At 41.8% G+C, this 12,500-nt stretch overlaps 1 protein-coding gene across 1 annotated transcript in view; it reads right to left on the reverse strand.

The window, feature by feature from the left end:
* The window catches only part of LOC118766049, an 81,676-nt gene that overhangs the window by 11,313 nt on the left and 57,863 nt on the right, over window positions 1-12,500 (reverse strand). The window contains exons 12-14 of the mRNA XM_036509203.1: window positions 10,924-11,159; window positions 4,564-4,648; window positions 2,010-2,102 (exon numbers count right to left, since the gene is read on the reverse strand). Coding sequence (XP_036365096.1) covers window positions 2,010-2,102; window positions 4,564-4,648; window positions 10,924-11,159 — 414 coding nt within the window. The remainder of the gene's footprint in view (window positions 1-2,009; window positions 2,103-4,563; window positions 4,649-10,923; window positions 11,160-12,500) is intronic.

Below are 12,500 nucleotides of genomic sequence, written 5' to 3' on the forward strand. Positions count from 1 at the left end.
ACAAAAGTAATCTTTGTCGGAAGTAAAACGTCAGAAAAAATACCACAAAAGTATTTTTCGGCTCTCTACGAATCTCTTTATCCGTCACCCAACCACAACACAAAAGTGGTTTCAAATTTTGGCACAATGTCAGAAATTTTAGGGGAGTGGTTAAGTCGATTACATCAACCCCAGTGCTCAGCTTGTGCTTATTTTATCGACCACCGAAAGGATAAAAGGGAAACTAAAAACCGGCAGTATTTGAACTGAGAACGTAAAACCGGAAGGAATATCGCTAAGCATTTTGTCTGACGCACTAACTATTCTATCAGCTTACTGCAGTATTCTTTCTAATTTTGGCACAAAATGATTCTACCTCCCCACTGGCTTGATTCCCAAAACAATAATGCATAGCCACATACAATTTCGTTCGACTATATGCAACCATACACGGCAATGTGCCACCGTGAATGTTTTTATGGTTTCGACATCTGGGTAGTACCATTCAATCTGGTGGTGTCAACAGAGTTAAAAGCATAAACGCTGCTTGAGAACTAAATATTAGCGTAATATGTCCATTATGTCTACTTTATTATCTTTGTTAAGTTTTTTTTTCTCTTTGATGAATTAAATTTCATGAGAGGTTAAGCAAATCGCAATACCGCCTTCGAAAGTTATTCCAATGATAATCGATCAGACGCCTCAAAGTGGATTGAAAAACTTTTGTTTTAAACAAGATATCGTTTAAACAAAATTCCTATAAACAGAGATTACACTGTGTAACACGGTTTTGGTCCTAGGGTAGCAACTGTTATTTCCTATTTGCTTACTCCTAAAAAGTATGAAAAATAGCTAATATTCCTTCAAACTTTGCTTTTGTTACGATATCTATTCAAGCTCCAAAGAATCCCTCTCAACACATAGCCATGATACTCCCCATTACTCCTGCTCATGATCAAAGATACACATGTTGTCAGCCACTAAGGGATATGCTCAAGTGTTTAAGGTGAAGCAACTGACAATCAAATCTCTAGGTACTGAGCAGAATATTTGCTCTAACAATATTTCTGTTTCAGCAACTCAGCGCTGAATCTGTCCGAAATGTATTGGAAAATAGGTGAGTTTCAAAACATTAATGTCCAGGGCTCAAAAGCAAAGACTGAAGGGAAAGTAGTCATTTCCTTTGATTCCTAGATAAAAACAAATAGGAAATAACATTTATTGAGCAAAGGCAAAGAATGATAAATAAATAAAAATTTTGCTACACCGTATCATTTTTCCAGATGGTTCTTCTAACTATACACAGATGACAATAACTCCATACTTTAGGTGACATGCTGTGCATATATAATTGTTTCAAAGTATTTCACAAGAGTAGCAATTTTGAGAGGTGAGTGTAAGTCGAAAGCATCGACGTCAATTTTCAGTTGGTATCTATTTTATCGACCCCAAAAGGTTGAATCTGACTTTGGCGGTTTTTGACACCAGAATGCAAAGAGTCAAGAGAAATACAGCTTAGCCTTTTGTCCGACGCACTAATGAATCTGCTTACTCGCTGCCTTATAGTGCAGATATAAAATTGCGAATATAAAAATTAAACAACAACAAAAAAAGTTTAAGATGCATTTAGTTAGCCTAATTATTAATATTTCTCGTGGAATCCCAGGACTCCAGGAAATTGTAGTTGGCGAAACGTTGCTGTACTGAAGAGTACTCTCTTATTGTTTTATCGATTTCACTAGACTTGCGGCCATACATACATACATACATACATACCACAGAATCCGAATCAAGCTGCTTTCGATAATATATATATATATATATATATATATATATATATATTATATATATATATATATCTATATATATATATATATATGTATGTATGTATGTATGTATGTATTCGCCCGTACATACACACATGTACACATACACACACACACACAACAATACACCACACACACACACACACACACACACCACACACACACACACACAAAACCACACCACACCACGCACATAATAATTACTTGCGAAGTGTATCTGTAGCCCGAAAGCTGTCAGGTTGCAGAGTTTATTTCTTGAGCATTCCGTAATAAGTTTTTCTTTGTCCAAGTTTGAATCTGTTGAGTAGAAACAAGAAAAGAATTGTAAAATGGGTTTACAGTCGGTTCAAATTTTTCACAGATCTTCGCAAAGGAAGAAAAAGTTTAACATCTTTAAAATTAATTAACACTAAAGCGGCGAGCTGGCAGAATCGTTACTGCGCCGAGCAGAATGCTTTGCAGCCTTCCGTCCTCCTTCACGTTCTGAGTTCAAATACCGCCGTAGTTTTCTTTCCGTTTCATTCTTTCGGACTCGATGAAATAAGTACCATTTCAACAGTGGGAACAATGTAATCGGCTTATCATCGCCCTCGAAATTTCTGGCATTGTGCCAAAATCTGGAACCAGTCTTAATTGACACCATATAAATAGTACATATTTTATCATCAACGTTGGGGATGGTGAAAAGCAAAGATGTTAACGGATTTGGATTTAAGATAAAAGGATATAAAACTAAATACAATAAATAATTTACTCTCTGGTTGATTAAAGATAGGAAGAACAACCTTTCTTTTTCTTTTTGCGCCCTTTTCAAGCCTAGCCAGGCTCATAGGCCCGGTTTCCCGGTTTCTGTGGCGAAAATAGAGTAATAGAATCTTTAACCAAAGAAAAACAAACGTTAAAACCGATAAGAAAAAATGGTATGCAACTGGAATACACAAAGCAGAGAAAAGATGAACTGGAATAAAATAAAATGAAATAAATCTTTAAGATATAGTTAGTAGAAAACAGGTAACACTGAACTCGAAGACAAACCTAAAGAAAATGTCTCAGAAACACGTAAAAGAGGAAACAAGTATTGCTGACCTCTAAAATCGATAAAAAAAGCTTTTACAATATGTAAAATAGATAATATCAAACAAATATCACATTTGCTTTAACCGATTAATGAGAGGAGGATGAACCTAAAATTGAAATTGGAGTAGAAATCGGTTATCAATTAGAATTTCGATTCTATTTTAATATTTCAAATCTTCAGTATGCCATCAAGGCCGACTGTGCATTTCATCCTTTCGGGTTCGATAAGATAAGAACCAGTTGAGCATTGGGGTTCCGTGTAATTGACATGCCTGTCCCCTCAAAATTGCTGACCTTATCCCAGAATTACAAGGAAAATTTTCAATCTTTAGTATCAGTCAGGTGAAATTCTTTCAAACTAAATTTCTTGAATAAAATACCAGCCATGTACTGGGGTCAATTCACTAGGTAGTGAAGTGGCAGATTTGTTAGAATAGTTCAAATCCAAGTGAGGTTAACTCTGCCTTTTATCCGTTTTATGTCGATTAAAAAATAGCAGTCCAAAGTAATGAATTAACAAAAACGATATAAATGTCGAACTAAATACCTTGTGGTATTTGTTCCAGCCTTTCTTGGTTCTTAGGTGAAATTCCGCCGTGCCTTATTCGGGTGGTACAATTAATGAGCCTTGAATGCCTTTCGCAGAATCTATGATATTGCAAGAATTATATTGCAAGACCGGCCAAGTTTCCAGTCTTCCCCAGGTTCGTTTCCACCTGTCTCAGAGGTCCTGTAAAAGGGCGATGGCCACAATCTTACCTCCTCCCTAAAAGAATTAAAAACGTTATTTCACCCTACCGCAGCAAATTTGTGCCTTTGTGCTAAATAGTGGTTTCAAATTTTGGCACAAAGCCAGCAAGTTCGGGGAGGAAGTAAGTCGATTACATCGTCTCCAATGTTCAACTGGCACTTATTTCATCGACCCCGAAAGGATGAAAGGCAAAGTCGACCCCGGAGGAATTTGAACTCAGAACGTAATGACGAACGAAATGCCGCTAAATATTTTGCCTGGTGTGCTAACGATTCTGCCATCTCGCCGCCTTGCTTTATGCCAAATATTAATATTTGTTTGGCTTTTAGCTTTGAGGACATGATATTCAGGAATGGAATGACTGCCCAATAACAATGACAGGAGCTAATGAGGGTTCCTCGTTCTACAATTAATACCTTAAAAAAAAAAACATATTAGATAATATAGTCCTAAATAACCCTCAGCAAAAAAAGAAAAGAATGTAAAAAAAGTGGAGGGACCAGAGCTAAAATATCTTTAATCATGATTCATCTCAACTGGGTTGTCTTGGGGCTAAACAACATCAACAGCGACAACAACAAGAAATGACCAAGTGAAATCGACAATTTCTTTCCCCCAATATTTTAATCCAGAGGGAAAGTAGTGCTCATGGACCCTTTACAGGGCTTCCAAACCGATAGGGAGAGAGAAAGAGAAAGATATTCATGAGCTGTGACAGGTCATGGTAAGATTTGAACTCAGAACGTAGAGAGATGGAACAAATACTGCAGGATATCCGATCCGATGTTATTAATAAACTCCGATATTGAGCACCAAGGGATGAACTTTGACTACAGAGGATCCAAATAAATACTGTATGACATTTCTATTCATCTCTATAAACATTTCTACCAATTGGCCGCAGACCAGTAAAGACTTAGTAAAACTTACCACATCTATTGATATAAATGTAATGTTCGCTTACTGGTCCAATGATAAACATTCTGTAGTTCTGTCTTTTTCCTTCAACTGTAATCTGTTTGAGAAAAAGTAATATTCACTAAATTACTCAAATAAACAAAGAAATAATTAAAATTTGGCAGTTTTGCGGCGGCTCAACACACACACACACACACACAACGAATATATTTGTATGCATGTATGTGTGTGCGCGCGCGTATCATTTAATGTACACAGTGTTAAAATAAGAGCTACTAATTGTTTTTTGTCATGGGGACACCGTAAATAGGCTGATTTATATAACACGCCTTGTGTTTCCAAGCAATCTTCAGGCTCAGAACCACATGTTCAGTTCTATTTGAAAACCAGGACGTTGGTATATAATAAACCATGAAAACAAATCCATGCCATATGTAAATGGACCATAAAGATGTAACACATGCGTAGCAGAAAGATTGTATAAACTGTGGGATGACGTCAGCAGCTCAGCAGCTGGGGACCGGAACTGAGGTTAACCGGAAGAGGCAGCCGTGAGGCGCGCGCAGCGAGCGGCGATATCGGCCTTTCGAACGAGGGTCGTCGACGTGTGAAGACGGGTGAAGACGTTGCTAAGGTTGGGTGAAGCAGCTGCTATCTTTAGCGTTCGGGTTGGGGCTGTGTCGAAGGATCCGTTACCACTGAAGGGTCTCCATCAGAGAGAAGAGAAGGTAGGTGCCTTTATATTCGAATCTCGCACACACTACAAGCTATTTCGGCACTCCACATAAGTCGTCACCACGATGTCTGCGAAAATCAGGATCGCCAGCGACATCATCAGGCCCTTTAATGGTGAAGGCGATGTAGTGGCCTGGATTCGTAAAATCAGGCTGATGGTAAGACTGCAAGGTATAAGCGATGTGGCAAGTCTTATGGCACTGTATTTAGAAGGGAGCGCGTTAACGCTATACCTTGAGATGGAGGAGGAGGAACGCCTGAGCGAGGAAAAGATAGAGCAACGTTTGCGTGATAACTACACAGAATGTGAATACACAGCTTTTGCTAATCTGGGTGCGATCAGATGGACAGGAGGACAGGTGGACGAGTAGGCGGCAGAAGTTAGAAGGTTAGCGACGCTGGCTGGGTTTACGGGAGAAGGGCTGGGGAGAGCAGCGCGGTTGGCGTTTGTAAATGGGTTCCCCGACGATGTAGGGATTCACCTACAACGATTGCCCGGAATTAAAAAGATGGCGCTGAGCGAACTTGTGACTCAGACCCGCGTGTTGATGCGACATTCTGGGCGGAAGGCGATAGCGATGGCGGTGACGGAGGTGCGTAAAGACGGACGACGACCGGAGAAAGACGTACAGAAGCTTACCATGCAACGAGAGCGGCCGTTCTCAGGACGGTGTTTTAGATGTCAGGGGTCGCACATGGCGCGGGACTGTACGCAACCGGGGCCCGTTTGCTATCGATGCAGGCAGACAGGGCACATTGCCCGTGATTGCGACCAGGGAAACGACCGCGGGGAAGTTGCTGCCTCTCGAACTTTCCCCGTAAACGAGTAGAGGCGCTATTGGAGACGCTGCCATTAATTGACGTGGAGGCCGAGGGGAAGACGTTCAAGGCCCTCGTGGATACGGGCTGTACGACCACCCTTGTGACTTCAAAGGTGACGAAGGAATGGAACGGGGCAAGTAGCGTCCGGGCGGTCGACGGCAGCGAAATCCGTTGCAGAGGCAGCAGCAAGGTAGAGATAGTGGTGCGCGGCGCGACGCTAAGGCTGCAGATAATTGTGGATGAACGCGTGATAGATGGGGTTGATGTGGTGATGGGGATGGACGCCATCAACTGCCTCGGTGGCGTCAGTGTTGTGGGAAATGAGGTATCGTTCGGAAGCATTGAGGGTTATGCTTGATCGGTGGAAAGTGCGTCGCTTGTTCAGAGCAGCGTATAGGCCGAGCGGTAACGGGATCGTGGAGAGGCACCATCGGACAGTCAAGGCCATAGCGGAAAGAGGGCACATTTCGCCGCTTGAAGCAGTTTTTTGGTACAACTTGTCTCCCCGATCTGGACAAGCTGAGGAATCTGTGCCGCAGAGAGCTGTATTCAAATATGAATGGAGGCACCCGAGCAAAGCGCCGGAGGATCACGAGGAAGAGAGGGACCCGTCTGCGTGAAAATAGGGGAGGAAGTCTGGGTTGAGCCACCAAAGGCGCGCTGTACGTCTCAATGGAGCAGAGTAACGGTGACGGCGGTCAATTCCAGAAACAACGTCTCCGTGGATGGAATGCCGCGACACGTCTTGGACCTTCGCAGGATTGTCGCTTCGACGGACGACGATTGTGGAGAGGGGGAGAACGAGGTGCCCAGCTTGAGAAGATCTCGACGCGCAAGGCGCCCTCCCGGTTGGACGGTGGACTACGACATGGAGTAGAGAGATTGTGATCTTTAAGATCAGGGTGGCGTGTGGGATGACGTCAGCAGCTCAGCAGCTGGGGACCGGAACTGTGACCGGAACTGGGGTTAACCGGAAGGGGCAGCCGTGAGGCGCGCGCAGCGAGCGGCGATTTCGGCCTTTCGAACGAGGGTCGTCGACGTGTGAAGACGGGTGAAGACGTTGCTAAGGTTGGGTGAAGCAGCTGCTATCTTTAGCGTTCGGGTCGGGGCTGTGTCGAAGGATCCGTTACCACTGAAGGGTCCCCATCAGAGCGAAGAGAAGGTAGGTGCCTTTATATTCGAATCTCGCACACACTACATATACTTTTTAGATCCAGGAATCCCATCACACTTCTTAATTAATACCTTCAGTAGAATAAATTCAGTAGGTCGGTGGAATTCTTGGATTTAAAAAGGATATGAAATCTTTCAGTTATACAAAGCCGGCACTTCCTTGACCCCTCAACGTATAGCATGGGTTATTCTTTGACGCTCTACTTGATGGTGTGTTGGTATTGTTTGTTCTCAAATCCCAGGTATGGCTGGCTAATTTTGTGGTTTTCTTTTTATCCACATGTTGAAAAGTAGACCTATGATTGACATATTTCACTATTTTACATTAGATAACAACTACATGAAAATCGATTGTGACACTTATCTACAGGAAACTTACCGACTTGATATTATCCGTGATCAGCCTAGTTGCTAGAGAACGAACACCTAACATAAAATTCCCAACTTTTGGATATTAGATGTCCTACTCCCTTGTGCCGCAGTTACCCTTCACTAACAGATGAGGGTAGCACACAATCCGTCGTAAGTAGCTTTCTTTTCAACTACATTGTTCCGGGTTCAGTCCCATTGCGTGGAAACTTGGGAAAGTGCTCTCCCTATAGCCTACGTCCGACCAAAGCCTTGTGAGTGGATTTAGTAGATGGGAACTGAAAGAAGGCCGTCGTATATGTGTGTGTGTGTGTGTGTGTGGTGTGTGTGTGTGTGTGCGTGCGTGTGTGTGTGTGTGTGCGTGTGTGTGTGCGTTGTGTGTATGCGTGTGTGTGTGTGCATGTCCCTTCATCATCGTTTGACATCTCTCACTATATATAAACACGCACGGAGAATATAGCAAATATATTTCTCCGAAACAGCCCGCTTTCAAGCAAACAAGTGCATGTTGTACTCTGACTTTTATTATTATTATTATTGTTATTACTATTATTATTATCATTATTGTTGTTGTATATAATTCGAAGTATACAGTATTATATATCCATTACGGCCGATCTTACCAATCGGTTTCGTGTTAGGGATTCAACAAAGTGTTAGGTTAGAATCCGATTATATAACCCTGCACTCGTCAGAGGTAGCCGTTATGGAATGAAATATGGTGATTATTCCCTATTGTTAGAGGTGAATAGACACATCCGGTTTGTGGTTGCTGTGAAAAAAGATGAGGAAATGAAACGAGCAGGGGATTGAGTTAAGAGTTATGTCCCTTGGCACCAAATCATCGTCACTGGAGTGGTTATGTTGCAAGTCGGTAAAGTTTGTGGTAAATGTCCGTGTCCTTAAGGCTCGTGTTCTTGTGGAAATGAAATTTGTGTAGTGGTACTATGTGTATAACCGTTGCAGGTGGTGTGGGCATACACATAAGTGTTCGTTAGTGTGTTTTCTTTCTTTTATGCATTGGTTAAGCTCTTTTCAAATTAGAAGTAGAAAACCGTTACGGTCAGTTAATTTTGTAAACAAAAAATATATGGTCTCAGCCTTAATGGTTATCGCCCTTAGATTGGTCCGGTCAACAAAGTTTTACAGCCCTCATCGACGAACGTGGCACGAAGTATGTGTGTGTGTGTGTGTGTGTGTGTGGTGTGTGTGTGTGTGTGTTCGCTTTCACAAGAAAACAGTCTGCACGAATTGGTTTCATACTTGGGGTGCATGAATAGTTTGGGATCTGTTCAGTTTGGCTCACAGATTTTTTAATTAATTTTTTTTTAACTAGACAGTTTGAAACTTCTTATACTTCGTATTTTTCTCATGCAGAACACGGTTTACTTTGAACATTTTTGACAAAATTTGGTATTTTTGAAGTTATTTCGTGTTAAAGTTGTATTTAGGTAATTTCAACCAATCAACGACGTATATTCAGCTGAAGAAAGCTACTGCTGTTTGCGATAGTAATCGAAGAGGAACGACACTCGTAGCTAAAATCCACGAACAACAACGTGGCCCAAAACTACTAGTTCATTGCTTGCTTAAATGCAATGTATAAGCTGTATACAGGTTATTGAATATATTTCTCCAAGATCACTGGGAATGTTTAACGTAATGACCGATGAGCAAGTAAGAAGGACAATAGGAGTTTGGGGCTATGCTGAACAAAGAAACCATTAAGGAAACCGCCGATGTCAACTGATTGTATGACTAAAATATAAGGAGTTTGACGTTGTCAAACTCCTTATAATATAATATTCATTAGTGCGTTTGTGTGTGACATGTGTATGTGTAATTCGGCTGCTTGTGCTGCGTTCTTTTCTAATTGTTTGTCGTTTAGTAATAATGACGATTATTTTGACCTGTTGATATAAGGAACATATTTCTTGTTTTGAGGGTTCTAAGCTACAGAAATGCTGGAGATTTTTTTTTGGTAAACGGGTTGGTGTTTAACAGTAGATTAGGGAAACATTTTGGTCTTATTTAGTTTTATGAAGATCGCTAATTTGTGGTCCATACTGCCAAATACTCGAAAGTGTGGATAGCTTACGTGAAGCATATTGGTTAACCTAACGTAGATTCAGAGTATGACTTGGATGATCCACTGTGGTTTGTTCTAAATCTAGTTTGGTGCATTCTTTTGATCATAGTGATGTTTGCCTGATAGTTGGAACTACCTGAGCAGGCTTCTGAAGCTTTTTTAGTATCAGCTCCTTCCAAACAAACTCAACGTGCGTCCAAGATGCCTTTCCAGTTGTCTGCAAACACTAACTTTGTTTGCTTCACGGTCTTGCTCCATAAAGTTGGTGTCATCTCAGGTTAGTGGTCCCAGAGACATCATCATGCGTAGAGCCGACCAGATCCATCAGTGCTTTCCATCGTCGTCGGTCCTGTGCCAGCTCCTCTGCATCCTCTAAGGTGACGTTGAGCCTCTGGAGATATTCCCCAATCATTTTTAGTCATCCGGTGCGAGGCCTGTCACGAGGCTTCTTCCAGCCTGCCGCTACTGCGTCGAATGAGTAAAACCCTGGTAGGATAAAGTAGCGGGAGACAGAGGACAAATCTGTACCAGCACATGTGACGGATAGCTATAAGGTGGGAGACTGCAAGCTGATGCGTGCTCGCATGCAATTCTTTGATGGAAACGTGTGATCATACCATCTGATGTTCTCGATGGTTCTCAGCGCTCTGCTATTGAAGACGTCGATCCTCTTTGCCAGGGTCTTCGAGAAAAGCCACGGTTCTGCTCCTTAGAGGAGAAGGAAAGGGTCGATGCGTTGCAAATGTGGAGCTTTGTCTTCCAGGAGTCAGAGCAGTGGCACTAAAGGAGCTTCCATAGAGAGTACATGACCCCGGTATCCAGACCACATCTGCGGTTGATCTCCGGGTTCAGGTCTCCACTGTTGGTGAGTAATGTTTCTACAAGCCTGAAGATATCTGACAATTCAGCTCTGCAAGCAACCATCAAAGAACTACCATTCCCAATGTTCCTCCTCCCTAAGCACCAAGTCATAATTTGGGCCTAGGAAGATCGTACTTATCTCTGGGTTTAGCTCTTTCCGAAACATCACTGCTATACTGCTCTATCTGGGCTAAGTTTAAATCTCGAAGTTAGCCAGAAGGAAGGTGAGTGAGGGATAACTATAATATAACAATAACAAGGACTACAACAACAGCAAACGCAAATAAAAGTAATAAGAATATTAAATATAAATAAATACTCACCGGCAAGTTACTTAAGTTTTTATATGTATATCTCGAAAAATTAAACACATTCAAGTGTCCTAACGTCGGCAGAGCGAATGAGAACACTTGTTCGTTTTCATGTTTAGCTTCATTTTGTGCTCTTTCGTTGATTCCGCAAAATAATCTGCAGCATTTGGCCTTTTCTCCTTGAAAACATACATGTATCATGTACAACAAGCTAATTTCAGAGGAAAACTTTACATACCAGCTGCTATCTGCAATGGTGTAAAAGGCAGAATATATTAAGGGAAACACGATCGCACATATATCTGCATGTACACACAAATACATGTACATCATACATGAATGCATAAATACGAGCACACACGCACCACAAACACACACGCACATACACACACACAAATACATACATGCCAACAAAGAAATACAAGTAATCAAGTTAATATGAACTTAGTTGCTAGGTATGCTAGAAAAAGCAGTTAAATAGTCTTAAATATCTCCACCTACTGTCATAATAATAATAATAATAAAAAGATAATGACGGTATAATCAAGGCTGGGGCGTTTTCGATCAAGCTTGTCCTGGCGCCAGAAAACAATAACAATAAAATCTCAAAAATTACGACCACTTACATTTTCGACGAGGATACTACTGAGTAAAAGAGAATTGAATCAATTGCAATTCATTACCCCATTCGGATTTACGGTTGAGGGTGGGTTTGCGTTCCTGTATACAGACAACTTCGGTGACTTGTCTCAGCATTGCATCAGTGGCATGTGTAGGAAACCAAAGTCTCTCTAAGGAGACAGTTAAAAGTGAGTGTTTTGGGGACGTTTTTTTTTTTGTACTTTGCCTCCAGTATGTTACACAAAAGCATCCATCAAAAGTCCCCCATCATGCTGGGGTTCCACTTACCTTGGAAGTTGTTCTTCATCTTAGTAATATCTTGGTGGAACCTTTCTCCATGTTCATCACTCACTGCTCTGAACTTCGAAGGGAAGAAGTTGAGGTGGGAGTGGAAAAAGTGAATTTTGAGTGACATTCGGCATCCCATATCCTCAAAACACTGTAGCAGCTTCGATACACTCTTGGTAATCTAGTGCTTGTGTGTTACCACAGAAGCCATGCTAAACTAACTTAAATGTTTCCCGAGCTCTTCATTCATTTAAGGTAAGAAGCTCCACAAAGTCCTTATCCTTCAGCACCTCTCGGATCTGAGGTCCGATGAAGATGCCCTCCTTGAGCTTAGCAGAACTCAGAGCTGGGAGCAGAGTGAACAAGTGCTGGAAGGCAGCGCTATTTTTGTCGATGGCCTTCACGAAATTCTTCATTAAACCAAGGTTGATATGAAGGGGAGGAGGAAGAAGCACCTCGTTCATGTCCACCAGAGGATTTTCTTGGACAGTGTGTTCACCAGGCATGAAGGTGCTCCTAGATCCCCAGTCCTTCTGCCTGTAGTGCTTGGACACAGCTCGACTGTCCCAGAGACAGAGAAAGCAACAGTACTTTGTGAAGTCTGCTTGAGGTCCCCGCAGAGACCCCACTGGTACTGGTTGTACTTGACAGCTTCCAAAAAGAGCTCCATATTGTCACAC

The sequence above is a fragment of the Octopus sinensis genome, linkage group LG14 (assembly GCF_006345805.1).
Source record: "Octopus sinensis linkage group LG14, ASM634580v1, whole genome shotgun sequence".
Classification (NCBI taxonomy): domain Eukaryota; kingdom Metazoa; phylum Mollusca; class Cephalopoda; order Octopoda; family Octopodidae; genus Octopus; species Octopus sinensis.